Source organism: Scleropages formosus, chromosome 24, assembly GCF_900964775.1.
Source record: "Scleropages formosus chromosome 24, fSclFor1.1, whole genome shotgun sequence".
Lineage (NCBI taxonomy): Eukaryota > Metazoa > Chordata > Actinopteri > Osteoglossiformes > Osteoglossidae > Scleropages > Scleropages formosus.
In genome coordinates, this window is record NC_041829.1 from 15,658,976 (window position 1) to 15,679,425 (window position 20,450).

Here is a 20,450-nt window from a genome sequence, read left to right on the forward strand (position 1 = left end):
CAACAAGACAACTGGAGAGTTAGAGCAGGTTTTATTCACTGCAATTAATTTTTTTCCCCGATGTTAAAATATTAGAAATCATCACACATTGTTAAACGGGACTTCCATTTTTCCAACTCCTGCTGTATACTGGAAGGTTGTGCTTGTGAGCATCATTTCTGGAGAAGGGAGGCTTTAGAACACGTTGCACCTGATATTCCACCTCTGTCGTACAAACCCATGCATGATGTGGGGGGGGGGGGGGACACACTGAGACAAAGCCATATAATTACACCACCGTAACCTGAAGTTGTCACAAACACGCGTTACAATTTCAAAAGAGACGGAAGAAATGAGTCTCGTGCTGAGAATTGAAAAAATCGTTTCCTGCTGTGTTTATCTTGGTTATTCTAATAGACTTCTAAAGGTAAAAAAATTACACGAAAATGTGCACTCGTCTTAAGGCACAGTTTATATTGGCAAGCACTGAAAAATACCGCAGGAAACCAGGCTTTGTGACGTTACACTCGCCCTCCACTGAACACGCCAACAGTGCTCTTAGCATTAAGTACATTCCCTTCACAGTTTAAAATTGTACACATTTTTAGGTCTGAATGTTTACTGAAATACCTTCTGTAAGGACACAGTGTAACTGCACACCAAATATATTACAGTTTATAAGCAATATGTCAGTGTATTCCAGAGCTTTTTAATGTATAACACACATCACCAGGATCTCACCACATGTAAAAGTGTTCTTTCATTCATAATGGAAATGTACTTGCTTGATTAATCGAACAAAAAAAAAAAAACCCCATCATGATAGCCTACAGACTCACTGTAAGAAAATGCGACTCAAACATTAATCTACAGTATATATTTGTATTATAGATGTAACAGATATTCTGTACAAACATTCAACACTGTACTATGCGTGCTCAGCGTTGCAATGGTTGGATCAAATAGTTCTCCTTTAGAAACTAAAACCCAGTTCCGCACAGTAACGTCCTGTAAAACAATTCCTACGACAGTCACACTCAAAATCTTAACACCAGAAAGTGCTACAAACGAGAGCGACGGCAGTAAAGTGCACTGGTTTGTACAGGAGAGCAGTTTAACCGTTGTATTCCTGATCGATGAATTTAGATATTGTTGTGAGCTGGATGTTTGTTGTACCTTCATATATAGTACCTAAAGAAGCAGGGGAAAAAAAAAAAAAAAAAAACATTATCAATACTCAAACTCATTCAGTGAGGAACGACGAAGGCAGAACACGCACAGGACACACTCACCTATCTTACAGTCTCTGTAGAATTTCTCGATGGGATAATCTTTCGTGAAACCAACACCGCCCATCCACTCGATGCATTTCGATGTTGTCAGTGTTGCCACCTATTGGGTGTCGAAAAACGTACTACAGGTGTTTCATTTTGAAAACCGCTGTACTTTATCACTCTGGTATTCATTTTTTTTCCCAATACATCTTAAAGCACACAGACTGTACAACTCTCTGCACACCTGCCCAGTCGTCATTGTCATTATTTATACTTTTTTCAGGTCATTGCTAGGAATACATCACTCCGCTAGTGTAACGTATCAGTTGGATGGCAATCAATCAATCAGGACTCCATTCTTTGCAGCGGCATAAAATAGAAGACCTGCTTCCTAAGAACCTCACCTCAGCAGCAAAGTACTTGGCCATGCAAGCCTCCTTGATGAAGGGCTTCCCTGCTTCCTTCAGACGGGCTGCATTGTAGGTGAGCAGGCGGGCTGCCTCCAGCTGGGTGGCCACATGGGAGATTTGGTGCTGCATGCCCTGGGGAGTCGCAAACACGCAGCACATTAGGCACGTGGAAACAGACCAAGGGTTGAACAGGGCAGAACCCATCACTGCAGAAGCGCGCAGGGTCTCCACCATCCCCGCTTTCCCAACGTGTCACATCACGGTCAGGGTTTACCTGGAAGTCGAAGATTCGTTTGCCAAATTGAACTCGCTGTTGCACGTAGGGGATGGTTTGGTCAAAGCAGCCCTGGGCCAAGCCTACCATCTGTGGCGGAGAGCAGACGCGTGTTCAGAGGGCTCTAGGAAGTGGGAAGCATCACTAAGAACACCCCAACTGCCAGCGCATTTCACCAACCTGCGCAGCGATGCCAATCCGGCCCTCGTTCAGCATCCCGATGGCGTACTTGTAGCCCTGGCCAGCCTTGCCCAGAATGTTGCTCTCGGGAACCTGCAACAGATGCACCACGGGCACCGTGACACTCCGCCTTGGGCTGGCGCGGCTCATGACCCCAGGGGGGAGGGGAGGCGGGGACTGCGACAGCACACACCTTGACATTGTCGAAATTGAGGGGGCAGGTGGAGGATGCGCGCAGGCCCAGCTTGTTTTCCTTCCGCCCGATGTGCAGCCCCTCTGTGTCCCTGTCCACGATGAAGCAGGTGATGCCCCTGTAACCCTGGGAAATGGAGGGAGTTGACAGATGAAGCAAGGAGGTCACCAAGGAAACAAAACCAGGGAGCAACAGTTTATCTCCACATATCTAAAAATCAGAGTTTCAGAAATGTTGGCTGAAAACACCGAAACACATATATAACAGATCATTGTTTCACTGAATGAACTCTAATAATTAGTATTAAAGTAGCAGTTGGGCTGTGTGAGGAAACCAGAGCACCCAGAGAAAATTCACATGATGAACGGGAGAACATACAAACGCCACACATACCGAGTGGGACTGAGCACTAACCACTGTGCCATCATGCTCACCTAGTAATAATAGTTGTTATTATTGCATGGATCTGTGTACAGCTGCAAAATCAGGATAAAGACTATGAAGCGCTTTATGTGTCTAGTTACATTTTCACAAAGCCGGTCTTTAAAATGCTTTTCCACTATGTGTGCATGTACATTGCCATAAAGTAAACACCTGTAACTGACTATCATGAGTGATGAAATTTAAACTGCTTTCTATACTCCTTTTATTTTATTAGATGATGACCGGTGTAACGAAGGTGGCTGGAAAATGGAACGAATTACAAAGCGAAATTGTGACAGTAAATGCTCAAGACATACACCTGGACTGAGTGACCTTCACACAAACTAAGCCAGGTGTGAACCCACATCAGCATCACGCTTTGGCAGAGCGTCCTGCTCTCGCCATCTCTGCGCAGCCGTTACTCACAGCTGAAGGGTCCACGTTGGCCATGACCAGGAAAACACCGGCATACTCCGCGTTGCTGATCCACATCTTGGAACCATTGATGATATAATAGTCCTTGTGTTTTTCTGCACGGGTCTTCAAGGAGAACGCGTCGCTGCCGGACTCCGCCTCCGACAAGCAGAAGCTACCGACCTGCAGGAGGAAGAAAAGCGATAAGACAATTAAGAGACTGAAACGTCACAATTCAGTGCCTCGTTCCACATTATTTTTCCACATAAAGCCCATTTCCAACATTCCTGCTTCATTCTGGCGCTTGGCAATGCAGACCCCTCACCATTTCGGTGGACAGGCGGGGAAGATAGCATTCCTTCTGGGCCTCGGTGCCCAGCTTCACAAACAGCGTGTTGATCAGAGTGTTCTGGATGTCACAGAGCACGGCCACAGAGGGGTCCACCTTTGCCAGCTCCTCAATGACCAGGATGGAGGAGAAGAAGGAAGCGCCGGTGCCTCCATATTGGGGGTCAATCTCAATACCCATAAGCTGCAGAACAAGCACGTTATGAGGAAGGAATGGGGCGACATTGAGAAGACTTTTCCACACGCTGTTACTCAAGGTCTGCTGTCATATCCTTAATTAAGTCAATCGTCTGGCAGGAGGTCACCTGTCATCTGGTGGTTCCGCATTTCAATCAAAAGCAAACAGCAAAGTAACTGCGAGACTTTGTGGTCCTCAGAGACTCGAGGAACCAATCAGGAGAGAACCAGCAGGACTTATGAACCCTCACCAAATCATGGAGAAAAGAAATTAACCTCCAGTTCCACAAAAGCATGTGAGCACGTTGCAAACTCAGACAGAATTCTTCTGAGATGAAGAGAAGATGCTACCGTTTCTAAGCCGTAACAGCAAAACTGATACGAACCCCTTGGTCAAATAGGTCCTTTATCACCGCCTCATCCATGGCAGAGTTCTCATCCATCTTGGAGACCAATGGTGCAATGCGTTCCTGGGCAAACTTCTTCACTGAGAGATAAGCATTGAAACGATGTTGGTTTTTCCCTCCCTCTTTAGTTACATCTCACAGTGAACAAACCATTAGAAGACTGTAGGTGCGTAGATGAGAAGATCATTTTCTTCGAGCAAACAATTTTTCCAAAAGACTATAGGAATGACTAAGGATTCAGTCAACACCTACTTTGCCATGTTCACACTTCGATGTTGTTTTCAGAAGCAATGCAGAAACAATCCATCACCTACAAGCTCCTTCATGACCCCAAGACTCACATCCTCCAGTTTCTCATCTCTGCCTGCTGTCCAGGGAGGGACCAGTGATCTGCCTCCACCTCCCTTCTCTCAATCCCTCTTTTCCCCAGGTTCACACAGAACATTCACTCATTCTCAGACTGAGCTTCCCTTCAACATCAGGTGAGCAACCACTCTTTCAGACCATCTCCATCTCCTGGAACCATGTAAGCATCAGATCTCTTTTCCTCAGGAACCTTCTCACAGTGTCACACCGTATCTTTAACCCTCGTGTCTTTGTAACAGGCTAACTGAGCCTTTAAGATTTTCCCACAGCATTTATGACTTTCTCCTGTCCGGACTCATAATAAACCATTACATTTGTTAATTTAGCTGATACTTTTCTCCAAAGCAACTTGCAATGTTAAGGTTACAATTATTGCAGTTACAAGGATTTACCCATCTATACAGCAGGGTAATTTTACCGGAGCGATTTAGAGTAAGTACCTTGCCGAAGGGTACTACAGCCAGAGGTGGGAATCGAACCCGCAAACCTTTGGATCCAAAGGCAGTAACTCTAACCACAATGCTACCAGCTGTCGTCTTCTTCTGCTACTACTACTATGCACAGCGAGTAGTTCTGCTGTCCCACAGCACCTGGGTGGTGCAAGAGGACATGGCTTTGATCCCCACTCAGCCTGTGTGGAGTTTGCATGTTCTCCCTGTGTCTGTGTGGGTTTCCTCTGGGTGCTCTGGTTTCCTCCCGCAGTCCAAAGACATGCTGTTCAGGTTCACCCATAGTGTGAGTGACAGAGTGTGTGTGTTCCACTGATGTATGGATGAGTGACCCAGTGTAAGTAGTGTATCTAGCAGTGCAAGTTGCTGCGGTGAATAAGGTGCGTGGGCTCATAACACTAATAATAATAGTGACAATAATGGATACTATTATAAAGAAGAATATTTTGCTATATACAATATAATATTATCACTGAAGGTATATTAATGAATATTATTACAGCAATCCGATCCCCTCCGAGTCTGTCTGGAGCCCTGTCTCTCGTCCTCAGCGCAGCCACTCACCCGTCTCCCTCATCATGCTCTCCTCCTCCGTGAAGCTCTGCAGCGGCGGGTGGGCGGCGCCGCTCGCCTCGAGACTTGGCTCGGCGCCCGGCCGCGAGGCCCCCTGCTGGAGCGCGCGTGCGCTCAGCGCCCACGGCCGGGCCACGCGCTTGCCGAGCTGCACGGCGCGGTGTGTAGAGAGTCAGTCAGTGCATACGGACGCGCGCGAGTTTATATATAATCATGATTCATGGCAACAACACAATAATGAATGTGGTAATACACTCCTCTCCTCGTATTCTGAAAACTCCAGCAAAGACACACGAACCAAATTTAAAAAAAAAAAATACAAGACTTTATTATATTTAAATCTGTACTCGTTGCATCCACCACGCAGGTACGTAAGGAGAACCTTAAAATCAAGGTCAAGATATATAGTATCTTACATTTACATTTATTCATATGAATCACAGCAGACGCTGCAGCTTTCATTCAAGCCAAGGCTTGGTTTGGCAAAGCCGCGGCGTATGTGCAAATCAATGGCTAGAGACAGATACTGAGATAGTACTACTTGCAGACATGTTGTAACAATTGTTATATGCTGAGTGAGCAGTTTCATTCTGGTTTAAAAACACGCACTTGACCGCTTGGATGAACTCACCTTCCCACAGAATCTGGCCAAGGGAGCTGCCATTTTGCCGTGTGTTTACATACGGGTAACGCCAATGGGCGGTACTAAATAGACGGCCCCTCCCGCCTCCGGCCCTGCGCTGTCCGCGCGACAAACGTAAGCACTGTTTTAGACAGCGCCGCCTGAGGCGGAAATTAGAACACAAAGTCGACGAGGCTCCTGGGGAGCGGCAGTGCAGCGCCTCCTGCTGCTCTCTGCGTGTCACTTTAAAGGAGTTATAAAAAAAAAAAACGTTAAAAGCAGCAAGGTGCTCAGTTTAATTAAGGAAACTCGTGTTGGATATAATCCGTATTTTTACAACGACACGATGTAAGTAGATTTCATACCGTAATCACGATTTAGGTGTGGAAAAGAAACAAATTTGTCAGCATACTGTTTTCTCGTGTTATGACCAGTCAAAATGAAAACTTTCGTAGATGAAGGATTTTCCACTGTATTAATTTCATTACCAGCAGTAATAAATAGGACAGTGGCGCCATCTGAACTTAGCTCCCTTCCAAGTGTCAACAGTTTGTACGGTATTCCTAAGCAGCAGGGATCAATACTGTAGGGAGTAGCTTCCCGAGTTGAGATGGACTGAATAAAGAACACACACGCACCGTTTTTAATAAACGTTTCCAGAAACGTATTCTTCAGACAAAAACCCCGTTACTTTAAGTACCTACACACCAACCCCCTTGCTACCCTCCAGCTCACTATTTCAAGATATTTTATTTTATTTTTTTTTTCCCTGATTCCTGTCTCTAAACACAGTCACCCCATTGTCAAACCCTACTGGTTGAACACTTAATTACATTTTACCCATAATGCAACTATTTATGATAAACACAGTTCCCACTCAAACCACAGTAATGCGGATGGTTACAATACTAATTACATGACTAATGGCACGAATCGGTCAGCACCGAGGGCTCAACAGGAGATGCAGAGTCAATATAAGTTTTGTTAATGTAGCTGGATGGTTCAGATTTAAATTTTTAAAAATAATTTAACTTTTTTTTTTAAATGTCTAAATTTAAAATTTTCCACATCCTGGGAATGAATTAAGTCTGTCTCATTTAGCTTTTACTGACCGATGTGGCGGGTGGCTGCTGTGATTCTGGAGTTTCTAGCAAAACGACTTCTGATCCCCACTGTGTTCCTCAACTAAAAAGCAAGTATAACAGGAAAGGTAGAAATTATTCCGTGCCCCGGTAAGGGATTCCCTGACAGAAACTTTATTTTCTGTTTTTCTTAAAGAATTTAAATAGTACACGAAGACTGCGGCACGCAACGTCCTGGGTTTTGTCCAAACTTTGAATAGGGCGTAGGAGAACTCAGAGGCAGCATTAATTACAAACGATTTATTTGAAGACCAGCTCCAAGAAAATAATGCTTTCGGTCCGACAACAGCACCTAGCACCTCTAAGATTTCTCTTTATCATCATAGGCACAGTCACCCCATCATTTTCCCCGTAAGTGCCCCCAGTGGTTGCACACCCACATTTCACATTATTCCCCACAATGCAACTATTTACATTACAAAGGTTTCCCTCCTAAAACAGTAACGCGAGGTCGTTACAAGACTATTGAGGAGTGTAATAATGAGGTCGTTAATTACTGTATTTTTTTTTTTTTAAGGTTTTCATGTAATATTCTTGGTTTTTGGAGTGTCTTGTATTTTTTTTAATTATGTGTATTTGTTTTTATTTATGTGCTTATTTATTTTTTGTTTACTCCCACTGGCTAGATTCGGTTGTTCTGTATTAATGTTACTGCATTGCGAGTTCTTGGATTGTTCGTTTAATAATAATAATAGGGATTTCCTGACATCATTAGGAACTACAAGTCTCCGCCCCACGTCCAACACGAGGCCCATTTCACTGTTGCACTGACCTTTCACCGCAGAGAATTAGATGCCTTTTCCCTCCAGAGTCTGACAATAGGAACTGTTGCCTTCGGGCTAGTTTTCCACCATGGGACCCATTTCGCCGTTGCACTGACCTTTCACCCCGGAGAATCCGATGCCTTTTCCCTTTTGTGTTTCGAGGTAGCTAGTGTATCTGCTAGCTAGCAACGGGATAAATAAATCCCTCGTGAAGATGCGCGCGCGTACCCGGGTGTGTGTTTAGTGTCGGCGGAACATTTCCTACAGCGGCGCTCTGGGCTGCCACGCACACGGGCCGAGCTGCATGGACAAACGGCGGATTAGGAGCGAGCTCCGCGACTGTTTTTCCACGGAGGAGTGAGTGAGGAGCCCGAGGCGGGGAGAGGCAAGGCAAGGCGGGCCGTCGCAACACACACACAGCCGGTAAAACAGTTAATAACGGTCCGCCTGAGGCTGAGGCGGTAACGAAGCGGGTTCGTGCCCAAGGGGCGGCCCCTCGTGCCCTGTGTGGCTGTCGCGCGCGCGCTCGCGCTACGCTTTGCAAATTCAAATTGCACAGAAGAAACTAACTTAAGCCGCTTCCTTCGGCGGAAAAGGTGCCGTTGTCGCGCAGACAGTCATTCAGCTGTTACTTGTTCCGTGAGAAAGTTGCTGTGTGTGTCAGACTGAGGACATGGTGGTGACAGTGAGCGCTGCAGCTGCTGGCGAACGCATCGCATGTCATGACATATGTGCTCCTTCACGGAACACTGCTGGTGTATCGACGTATGTGGGCAAAGTAAGGGGAGAAGTAAGTACGTGAAGGTGTGACGTTTTGTCCTCTCGTGCCGTGCCAACTTTTTTTTTTTTATTATTTTTTTTTTATTAAGCAGAGAGATACTTTACGGAAATGGTCCATAAAGGTCACAGACGTCCGCTGTGTTTGTACACTGTTTTGTACCTCAGAGCCGCTCAGCATTTGTGACTCGTTCCTGATACTATTGCAAGCGCGCGCACACACTGGGCCAACTGATGACGCGTGCGTGCGTCCGTGCGAATGAATGTATGTGCCAGCGGGTAGTGGTCCACCCATGATCACCCTCGTGGAATCCCAACTCCTGCCGCGTTACCCTTGATCAAGGTAATTACCCTGAACTGATACAGTAAAATTATACCCTGCTCCATACGTGGGTAAACCATTGTAATTGGCTGAGTGCCCAAACCTAAGTTTGTGAGTCATTTTGGACAAAGGAATCAAGTAAACAAGTGATAACGGTAGTCACATAATAACAATCGTACATTAGAATGTGTTTTTACTGAAGTCACATCTCCCCATTCAGGCTGCAGCCCTGGCAGGGAGTCACACACTCTCTTTTGTAAACGGAACCCACGACAAACGCATTGTATTCTCTGTGGGCTGTGCTAGTATGGAACTGTCAACACAGTCACGTGGAGCACTGGTTGGACAAGGGTTTTTTTTTTTTTATTTTTTTAATTTATTAACAGAAACAAGACTTCACTGAACACTTTTCTCAATATTAAAGAAAGAAAGATGCTGGGTACTGGAGTTGCCTTGATCAAAGGACTTTCCTGAATTGCCCAGTAAAATTTATCCAGGTGTATAAATGGATAAATCATTGTAGGTCACTTACTATATAAATTTAATACTGTTACTTTGGACAAAGGAGTCAGTTTAATAAGTAAATGTAAATATAGAGCTGTCGAAATTAAATCTAGCAAAGTTGTGGGACTCAAAGGTATAATGTATTTAGCAGTACATTTTCCCAACCATATTACGCATAATATTAATAAAGCACTTTTACAGATTTGGTGATATTAATGATACCATCTGACTGTTGGTGGTATTAACTCAATTTTTTTGATTTTAAGCAAGATTTGCTATATTAATAGAATCATTTGTAACTCTTGCCAGTGGTTATGTGTCACAGCAATTATACAACAGACATATTGTAGGTTTAATCTCAGACTATGTATTACATCTAAATGTTTAATTCATCAGTTTTTGTGTGTGTGTGTGTAACCCATTAGGTGAAAACGGCTAGGAGATTCGAAACTCATAGTGCTACAATTTTAAGATGGGAGAGAAGAAGCCAGAGCCATTGGATTTTGTGAAGGACTTCCAGGAGTACCTCACCCAGCAAACACAGCACGTGAACATGATCTCGGGCTCTGTGGGCGGAGAGAAGGAACCAGAAGTTCTTCAAGGAGGTAAGACATGCGAGTGCATTGTTTTTAGGGCTTGAAGGAAGAAATGCATGACTGTGTTATTCATCTTTCACCTGTAATATAACCACAGTGCTAGAGCAAACATGATGTTTCACTAAAGTGAATTAACTGTATTCTATATTGCCCCAAACAGTGCCTTACATGTCTGAGGGACCTTGTTTAAAATTCATTAGGTTGATGGACCACAGTATAGCGCCTTTGGCTGTATGTCCAAAACATTGCTAAATATGAATGGACTTTTTCAACTTTACCTTTTAAAAGACTAAACTGGCTGTCGGTGGTTCATCATCACATGGAAGTGGCATTATGTTCCAGGTCTGCAGGCAAACCCAGTTGGAATACAGTCAGAGGATGGAGATGGAGATGATAGTGCCAGTATAGAGTACAGACATGTGTTCTGTTTACCGGCAGCCGGTACAGAGAACGACCAGAACGGCCTGGACCACCCCTCCGTGGAGGTGTCCTTGGAGGACAGCTCTGGCATGCTGGTGGACGGCTTCGAGAGGACGTACGATGGCAAGCTCAAATGCCGCTACTGCAACTACGCCAGCAAAGGCACAGCACGCCTCATCGAACACATCCGAATCCATACAGGTAAGAGTTCGGGACCTGTGGGTTTCTCAGCCGGGACAGAGAGTTTGAAACTGTTTCTGAAGCAACTTCAGAGTGGAGACAACAGTCCTGTTTCTTTATTACCAGTATTATAGTTTGAGGTTCAAATGTTTTGCCAAAGCTCAGTAGTAAGGGAGAACAAAGAAGCAAAATTTTACTGTACGCTCTATGGTATACTGGTGTATTTGCCTGTTTCTTGGCACAGTGGATCCTCTTCGGTGGACAGTTCACTTTTCCCAAACATACAGCAACATGTGAGGCATCATGGGGCAGTCTGTGCACCAGTAACAGCACCTCACTTCAGCATGGCTGTTTTTGAGGTTTTCATCACGTTTGCTTGTTGTTTACATTAATATAATAGTACAATATGGTAACATGCATGGTAACCGACCATACAGTATAGGATACTAATAGTAGTCTAAAGGTCAGTCGACACGTAATCAGATTCGTCTCAGGAACGGGTGGTTGTTGGATAAAGAGGCCCCACTGTGCTTTATTAAAATGCAAGCTAGTCATTTACATTTACACAAAACATTTTACTTGAGCAGTTCAGGAGTACCCCACTGAAGGGTACAATAGCTGGGCGCGTCCTGGATCGCAAACCCACATTTAGGTTAAAAAAAGTACCTTGAGGCAGTACACCATCCATTGGTCAACATTTGATAAGTTCATGGTTCAACACACTTGTTCAGCTTTTCGCACATCTGGATGTTTGATAATCATGTGTATCCTTGTGCCATTCGTTAAGACCCCGTATCTGGTTCTGTCTGTCTTGCGAAGGAGAAAAGCCCCATCGGTGCCACCTGTGCCCCTTTGCCTCAGCATATGAGCGCCACCTGGAGGCTCACATGCGCTCACACACAGGCGAGAAGCCATACAAGTGTGAGCTCTGCTCCTTCCGCTGCAGCGACCGCAGCAACCTGTCACACCACCGCCGGCGACGCCACAAGCTGCTGCCCATGAAAGGTGCTCGGCCTGGTCTCTCCAACAAGAAAATGCTCAGTGTCCTGCAGAAGAAGTCCGGCGCCCTAGGCTACAGCCGCCGGCTCCTCATCAACTTCAGCCCACCCTCCATGGTGGTGCAGAAGCCGGACTACCTGAACGACTTCTCCCACGAGCTGCCCCACCTGCACTCGGAGTCCTATGACGGCCTGGGCAAGGTGCATGGTGGCGGACCCCGCGACACCCATGACATGATGGCAGACAATCCGCTGAACCAGCTCTCCACGCTCGCAGGGCAGCTGGCCAGCCTGCCACCGGAGGCCCAGGCTCCCGTGTCACCCGACGACATGTCCTGTCGGGACGAGAAGCCCTTCCTCATCCAGCAGCCCAACGCTGGCGCTGCCCCGGTGGCCGTGCCAGCCGGCACGACTGGCACATCGGTGTCGGCTGCTGCAGCCCAGGCCTCTTCCCCCACCACACCGGAACCACGGTCAGCACCGCCACATCGGAACTACAGCCCTGTAGCGGGACCCAGCAGCGAGCACAGTGCCCGCACCAGCACTCCCAGTGTCAGCAACAGCCAACCCAGTACACCGGCGCCCGCCCTGCCAGCGCAGGACCCCCAGCTGCTGCACAGCTGCCAACACTGCGACACCTACTTTGCAGACAACATTCTCTACACAATCCACATGGGTTGTCACGGCTACGAGAACCCCTTCCAGTGCAATATCTGTGGCTGCAAGTGCAAGAACAAGTACGATTTTGCCTGCCACTTTGCCAGGGGGCAGCACAAGCAGTGACCACCCAGCACTCACCCCGAGTGACTGTTAGCTTGCTCACTTAATTTATTTTTGTATGTTTGCAGGATTCAGATCAGTGTACAACACCACCCAGGCAGTGAAAACCTATCTTCATATTATCATTTTAACCAGCTATTTTAACAGGTTGTATGTTGAGAGTGTATTTTAATTTAGCAAGTTATTTAACAGTATAAGAGTATAACGTTTAAGAGATGTGTGTGGAACCCTGTCTGATCTCTGCAGCTCCACAGGGGGCAGCAATGTCAAAGAATGGGGTGACATCTCTGAACACCTTTGCAGTGACTGTTGTCCTTAACATTTGACTGTTATATTATGCTGCCAGTAACACTTAGGGGAAATAGACTGGTGTGTTCCCCGCCTCCATTAGGTAGACTGATCGAGTAGCGTGGCACTTATCACCTGCCCAGGAGTAGCCCTGCTGTAATGGGCGCAGTTAGCGGTAGGAGTGCAGAGAATACACACAGCTAAAACTTCTGCCTCATACCTGTAAAGAATGGGCAAAACAGTTCAACACAGATAACCCTTTTATTTTTCTTTTTATTAAATGCTGGAGTAGTGTGTGTTCTTCACACTGAGCCCCTGTCTCACTGCTGCAAAGCAGGTGGAGACCAGAAAGGTAGTTTTGCAAGTGTTGCAGTCAGGGGAGTGAGTGAGTTAGACCACAAACCAGATGGGTAAGTCTTTTTTCATTCAAGTTTGGGACTCGAGGGTTGTGTCCTACATGTATCTCCACGTCTCATTATTAGAGGTGGTGGCTTCCAGTGAAAGCTGTAGCAAAATCAAGTAGCACCAATTATTCCGAAATTATCTGCTGCGATCCCTTCAATATAGTCAGTTCTGCTATTAGTTAATAGACATGTCCCTATAAAACATTGCATTATGCAAATTTGCATTATAGGTTTCAATAAGAGAAAAGGGGTGAGGTAAATAAATGGTAAATTATATCACAAATAGACAGTTTGGGACACTTGGTTATTTCAAAGCTCTTCACAGCATCCAGATTTGTTCTGGTGTTAGAGCTTTACTTTTACAATCTCCATTTGGACAAGTAGAACACTTCACACTTGTCACCTTTGCTCACATTGTTTTACTGCATAGGAGTAGATCAAAAGTAAACACTAAATGCAAAAAAAGTGTAGCGTGCATTTCAGTTTAGGAATGGGATCATGTTATTTCAAAATCACACTGCAGAAGCTTCACCTTGTAAAAGTGTATTCCTTTATTTGTTGCATCACATGCAAATCATGTAATAAAAAGATGTTACTGCAGAACTGACTGTACTTTCAGACTTGGTAGCCTTTCTGGGTATCCAAGACTGAAAGGTGTGAAAAATGAGCATGGTATCCTTGTTTCAGTTTTGTTAAGATGTTTTCCTGGTAGGGTTTTTTTTTGTGCCATCACATGTACACAACTTTGTAAAAGGAGAGTAGATGGACGTTTTTAAATGGAATTACAACTCGCTATCTTCAAGCACTACCAGCTGAGCATTTTGTAAGCGAACAATGTTCAAAAACCCCTGGCTTTGACTCGAGCCATGGAAAATACATGAACGTGAGCTAATACGCTCCTAGCCTTCGAGGTTGTGAGTGTTGTTTACCACCATTGTTGCACGTTTGACAGCAAGGTGTCAATGTTGTTACCTCACAAGAGCATTGAGGATGGTTCTTTGCCAGACCTCAGCATCTGCCTGGGACATATCTAAATCAAGACATTGTGCTGAAGAAAAAGTCTAAATCATGAATGCAGACTGGCAATATCAAGCATATACTTTGCAGAGCATCCAAGGGATGCTTTTGACTAGGCTTTGTATTTTCGCAAACCCGCCACCCATGTGTAGTCGTGAGGTCATCCCTTTGCACCCATCATTAAAAAAATTTCACATCTTTCTGGCATCACCAAGTCATGGGGAAAAGTACTCATGATTTCTAGCACCTATGTTAAAAAAAAAAAAAAAAATACCCTTACCCATTCACAAAACATAAATAATGCCATCATCAAAACTAGCCTTGAATATAAAAAAAGTATATTTTCACAACTTGAATTATAATTGCTTATTCTTTCAAGGCCAAAGTATTCCTCAGTAACCTTCAAAGTATTTGAAATAGCATATTTTAATAGCACTGTAGCAGCTCAGTAGAATCATAGCGTGTTCTTTATAATCAGCAATTTTCACTTGTGTACCTGGTTCTCGAGCATTGAAATGATTTGCACATCTGGTGTGGTTATCACTTCCTCTTCCTTATTTAACCTTAATTTGTGTTAACAATATTGAAGATGTACGTGTGGGAGTAAAGTTATGTCCCCACGAAATAAAACGGAAATACTTACCTAATATTGTCTAGGTTGTTGTAGTGAAGTCGGGTACACAATAGAGTACTAGAGACAAGCGTTGTACTGGCGTTTCTCTTCTGTTTTTAATCAATGCACACCTCCTTCAGATGCCTTGTTTATGGTTGGGTTTGTGTAAGAATTATCACTCTGTAGTTTTTGGTGGTCCCTGTTAGTCTAGTCAGAACTGGACAGTATGGATTTCATATTTTTTTAAACTGTCACAATGTAGCATGACAGTTAATACCTTTTTTTTTTTTTTGGAAAAAAAGGTGTTTCCATGCCTGTCACTGGATGAGCACACTGTGATCCAGCATTACAAAAACTGCATTGAGCAAAGCTCACGCTGGCTTAAACTCTGGTTTTGTTCAAGGCTTTATGACCTCAGTAAGAGCAGAAATAACCATCGTGTGGTGCTGTTAACTCATTGCTATAGAGAAACAGATTCCAGGCAGCATTGAATAGTTTAGTGTAAACTACAAATAATACCATGTTTGAATTCACATTTTATATTGAAGAACTTCCTTTGTTCGGGGTGGCAGCTCACCAGGCAGATCATTTTATGTAGATTAAAAGATCTTAATACATTTTATGTAAATTAAAAGCTTTTGTCAGTAGCCGGAGGTCATTAAATATTAACTGGCTAACCTTACTATATCCCGCTCTTGTACATTTAAGTAATTTGAAGCAAACAGAATGGCCCTAGTTCTATGAAAGAGCAAAAGTTTAAGAATTTTATTATTATAGGTCATATAACTTAAGAGTTATGATATGTGAGCCAGTTTCCTGGCTCCTTTCCTACAAAAGATGCAGTGTTGGAATGACAACATGTATAAACTACCCAAAGACATGTTGCCAATTCAGCTGCTCCTACAGTTTGAATGTGTAGAACCACCTTCAAAAAAAAAAAAGTGTAATCACACACTTGGTTACAGTAACTTCAGTGCTTTAATTTATCCTTACTAAAATATTCATATTTTTGCCTTGAGTTAAAATATATAATGTAAATATTAATTTTTATTATTTGGTCTTGAAACAATATGTAACCGAAAAGTTGGCACTACCGACTTTTCAAAACTTCTTTATTGTTCTGATTTCAGAATGTTGTCTAACCAGCTGGCGCTGATTTACAGTAATTGTAAGTAGTAAAATCATAGTGGCTGTTAACAATAGATGATCTAACAATCTCTTACAACATGAAAGGTACAAAAAATGTGCATTACATTCAAGACATGCATATAGATCTCTTTATTTGTAATGTGGGAAAAGTGTATTTCCATTGAAAGCCTTTTAATTATAATAATTTTTGCCTGGAAGTAAATATCACTTTTTGTGACTAATGTCATAAGAAATCATTTAGTAGTGTTTTAATATAGAGACTATCATGTGTAAAGATAACATAATTTTGAGACAGTTGCTCTCACCAAGGTAACAGGTATAGTTATGCCACTTTTGCCCAGGTTCAACTGTGCTGAAAAATTGTGTTGTGTTTGTTGTATTGTAAAATGTGGAAAATACAACCAGTGCAGAAATAACCTAAAGAAATGTCATTTACAATTTTAAAGCTCTGCTTTTTGTACACTCCAAAATAAACAACTTTCTAATGGGACTCCAAGGTGTTCTTTGTCACTGCCGGCGAGATGCAAACCTTATTTTTTGCTACTGCATTCTATGGCTTTAGTCAATCTCCCAACTAGCATTAAATTATTTATTAGTGAAACGATAATCATACTCACTTCAGTTTGATACTGTTGTGTAAGAACCAGAAACGGCATCGTATGACTTGTCATGGAGGGTTGGACTTGTGTTCTGCGCTGTGCTTTGCAACACATTCATTCTTCTTCTGATCAAAGACAGCGACTGCTCTGCTCACCACTCGCCCCACATCCATGTTCTCACCAGTGCTTACAGGGCACCGCTGGAGCATTTCTTTGCGTAGGTCATCCAGAAACCTCTCCTTCAGCTGGTTCAGTTCTGCAGCTAGGGATCGCATACTTTCTGGACCTAATTTTTTTTCTGAAAGAAAGAAAAATTTGCAGTTGAGTGTGCAACATCACCATGAGACCCAGCCACTAACCTTTATCCACTCAAGTGGATATCTTCACGTGCATCTCCAAAACTGTACATGATACAAGGCCAAGTCCTAATGCATCTTACAGAGGGCATGTTAGGATTTTAAATTATGTTTGGGGGTGGAGCTTGGACAGTTTCCTAGAATTTCTAAAATATATCCAAAATCTGTTTTTTCCTGTTATTCAGGAGGATACAGACCATGGGTGGGCAGCCCCGTTAACAATCCCCCCAAGTGGCAAACGCCATGAAAGTGCAGCAATTTGAATATCCTATTTTGGCTCCCAACTTTGAATTTGGGCATTTTTAAATTGTCTTGTGTTTGGATTAACATGAATGTGTGAATCAATGCTCACTACAAAGGGATGCATCAAGTCAAAATGCACATCTAAAATTTTTACTAGCTTTTTATTAACCACTCGTCCAGGTCACAGAGGTCCAGAAACTATCCCAGAATCCCTGTGAGTTAGGCCAGGAGGGAGATACCCTCTATGGAACACCAGTCCATTACAAAGCACACACACACAAACTACTGCTCACACAGTAACACACAATGGGCAATTTAACATCATCAATTTGCCTGAAACACATCTTTGGATTGTGGGAAGAGACCAGAGCACCCAGACCCACCAAACGCACTCAGACACAGGGAGAACATGCAAACTCCACAAAGGCTGAACTGGAGTCAAACCTACACCTGAACAGCCCAGGTGCTGTGAGGCAGCTACGCCATCTGCTGTGCCTCCGTGCCATCCTATCGCTACGTGAATTTAAAGGCAGAACTGAGATGTGAACTAGTTCTAGTTCAGAATCCTGACAGATGTCGTGTAAGTTTACTCTTTAGATAAAGTATCAGATATGCTGATTTGACTTGACCTAAAGGCTAAATAAAGACCTCAGAGACTTTTGATCCCTAGCCTGAGTCTTGTATCGGACCACAGGTGGGCAGAGTTTTACTGACCTCTGGCGCTCTGCATGGCCTGAGACACGAGTCTCCGACAGGCCTGATCGGCCTGATGCATCACGCTGGAAGTGCAGCGCTGCCGATCAGCCTCCTGGAAAGAGGAGAGCAGTGCCACATGTTATTGCGTTTCAACAGGAAACGAGTAGTAAGACACAAAAAAAAAAAAATAACACAAAACTTTACACGCGGAAATCGTACGAACTGAGATTTTGATCAGATTTGTGTGACATTTCTTATAAACACACTGCCGGACCGTGAAAAATCTGCAGATGGACAAAACCTCTCCAACCTTTTGCTCTGTATCATCCTGGATGGGGCTCAGTGGGTTATCCAGCGATGCTGCTATAAGGTCGATGGACAGCTCTCTGAAGAAAGCCACACAGACACAGATCTCCATTTAACTGTGTGTTAAGAGCAACAAAAGGCAGCTCGAGAGATTAAAGCCATAACAAGCAGTTTTCCCTACCACTGGTTTTCATTTTTATTCGAGGGATTAATAAACAAAAGCAACAGCTAGTTAGCTTTCCTCTGAAATGGCCACTGGGAACATGTGTGGACACAGACATCCGTTTTCAAACAAGTAGTTTCTGCAGTACAACCGATCCCGATAATCGACCAGCTGCTACACGCTGATTGAGGCTTTTTACTGGAAATGACCCTACATGCCCTGCGGTGAAAATCCATCCTCGCTGGTCATGGTCAAGCTGCTGTGCTCCCAGCTGTTTTTAAGAGGGTTCGGAGGCTCCAGACGTTTCTCCATCGCCACGATGACCTCATCCGGCAGCGGGCAGCTCCGGGTCCGATTCCTGCGGAGGCAGGAGGTCACGGGGCGCTGCACGTACAGCTGACAAAAACCCATGGAGTCTGTGTGTGCGGTCAGGAGGGGGAAAGCGCCAAAGTGTTACGAGCATCAAACGTTCAATCCGACAGCAGACTCACAGAAATACACGAATGAGCTGTTTCAGTGGATTCAGCACAAGCTACTAACATTTATTCATTTAGATGATGCTTTTCTCCAAAGCAAATTACAATGTTGTTACTTACAGTTTTACCCATTTATACAGCTGGGTAATTTTACTGGAACAATTTATGGTATAATATAGTATGGTACCCCATACTCAGGGGTAGTACAGCTGGAAGCGGAATTCGAACCTGCGACCTCTGGGTCCAAAAGCAGCAGCTATAAGCAGCTGTACTATCCCTGAGTATGGGGTACCATACTATACACACACACATTTTCGGAACCGCTTGTCCCATACGGGGTCGCGGGGAACCGGAGCCTAGCCGGCAACACAGGGCGTAAGGCCAGAGGGGGAGGGGACACACCCAGGACGGGACGTCAGTCCGCCGCAAGGCATCCCAAGCGGGACTCGAACCCCAGACCCACTGGAGAGCAGGACCCGGTCCAACCCAATGCGCCACCGCGCCCCCCCTTACCATACTATATATATATATTATACCATAAATTGTTCCAGTAAAATTATCCAGCTGTATACTGCTGGAAGCGGAATTCGAACCTGCGACCTCTGGGCCCAAAAGCAGCAGCTCTAACCAGCTAACAGATCAAGGACAAAGTTGACAACAGCGGCACAGAAGTTAAAAAGCCCACAATGCCCAAACACACACATCTCCTGGCCAGCTGGTACACCTCGTATCTCATGCTCTGGTAGTAGAAGTTGTCGTCCAGCAGGATCACCAGCGCTGACTGATGCCCACGGGCGCGCAACTGATGCAGCTCCTGCGTCAAGCGCGTCCACGTCGCAGCGTCAGCGTCGTCTGCGCAGCCGCGGTGCAGAAAACGCGCCAAAGTGCGCAGCACTCGCTGCCTGCGCATCTTCCAGCTCGACTGCATGGAGAGAGCACGTAAAACAGCACAATTTTGGCATGTATGAATTTTACAATTCACGTGGGTGACACAGAAGTGCGCAAAAGAAGTTGGAGTCCTTACCCCGCGATTCTGGTCTCCATCCCCAGTGTTGAACTCGAACGGCTCGTCAGGGATTAACTCGTCGTACGACAACACGAAAGCACCGAAGCCCCTCTTTTCGAGGTGCTCGTGAAGAACTTGCGCCAATTTAGACTTTCCTGCGGCCGGCAAACCGCACAGAACACACAGGCATATCCGAGCATTCCGTACACACCGAACCTCTTCCATTCACAGGACACACAACAGAGCTTGTGTGCAGGGTAAATATTTAGTCATAACATTTATGCTGGTATATTCCTTTCCACTGCTCGCACCGCCTCTACGCCAAAGTCATCGACATTTTCGGGTCCGGAAATCAAGAGGTGACGTGTGAGGGTAGACCGCAATGATTGGCTGCCAGATCTGGGAAAGGACCAATCACAGACGGCTTTCTCTTCCGGTCATGTCGTTTTTTTCCCCCAAAGTATATACACACACACACACACACACACACACACAGTCAGAACCGCTCGTCGCATACAGGGTCGCGGGGAGCCAGAGCCTAACTTGGTAACACAGGACGTAA

The 20,450-nt window shown here is 44.7% G+C and overlaps 3 protein-coding genes across 8 annotated transcripts; 1 reads left to right on the forward strand and 2 right to left on the reverse strand.

Annotated features, from left to right (window-relative positions):
- Positions 1-241: 241 nt before the first annotated feature.
- Positions 242-6,154, reverse strand: acadsb (acyl-CoA dehydrogenase short/branched chain). The gene is made up of 11 exons (XM_018761001.2): positions 6,099-6,154; positions 5,459-5,615; positions 4,059-4,159; positions 3,473-3,679; positions 3,160-3,330; positions 2,311-2,436; positions 2,118-2,210; positions 1,938-2,027; positions 1,658-1,795; positions 1,272-1,371; positions 242-1,170 (listed from the first exon to the last, which is right to left on the reverse strand). The coding sequence occupies exons 1-11, from the start codon at positions 6,129-6,131 to the stop codon at positions 1,094-1,096; spliced, it is 1,293 nt and encodes a 430-aa protein (XP_018616517.2). The 5' UTR covers positions 6,132-6,154; the 3' UTR covers positions 242-1,093.
- A 264-nt stretch (positions 6,155-6,418) lies between these two features.
- Positions 6,419-13,981, forward strand: ikzf5 (IKAROS family zinc finger 5). 5 transcript variants are annotated; one of them, XM_018761268.2, is made up of 5 exons: positions 8,400-8,785; positions 8,941-9,115; positions 10,024-10,203; positions 10,537-10,815; positions 11,614-13,981. In XM_018761268.2, the coding sequence occupies exons 3-5, from the start codon at positions 10,071-10,073 to the stop codon at positions 12,573-12,575; spliced, it is 1,374 nt and encodes a 457-aa protein (XP_018616784.1). In that variant the 5' UTR covers positions 8,400-8,785; positions 8,941-9,115; positions 10,024-10,070; the 3' UTR covers positions 12,576-13,981. The 5 variants fall into 5 exon arrangements, with proteins under 5 accessions (XP_018616785.1, XP_018616782.1, XP_018616784.1 ...); XM_018761269.1 differs by lacking the exons at positions 8,400-8,785; positions 8,941-9,115 and adding an exon at positions 6,419-6,437; XM_018761266.2 differs by lacking the exons at positions 8,400-8,785; positions 8,941-9,115 and adding an exon at positions 8,012-8,385.
- Positions 13,979-20,236, reverse strand: pstk (phosphoseryl-tRNA kinase). Of its 2 annotated transcripts, XR_001966526.2 has the most exons (7): positions 19,907-20,236; positions 19,585-19,804; positions 18,621-18,822; positions 18,248-18,323; positions 17,956-18,049; positions 16,661-16,940; positions 13,979-15,819 (listed from the first exon to the last, which is right to left on the reverse strand). XR_001966526.2 is itself a non-coding variant. In XM_018761272.2 (6 exons), the coding sequence occupies exons 1-6, from the start codon at positions 20,111-20,113 to the stop codon at positions 16,711-16,713; spliced, it is 1,029 nt and encodes a 342-aa protein (XP_018616788.2). In that variant the 5' UTR covers positions 20,114-20,236; the 3' UTR covers positions 15,830-16,710. The 2 variants fall into 2 exon arrangements, 1 of the variants encoding a protein (XP_018616788.2); XM_018761272.2 differs by lacking the exon at positions 13,979-15,819 and having other exon boundaries at positions 15,830-16,940.
- Positions 20,237-20,450: the final 214 nt, after the last annotated feature.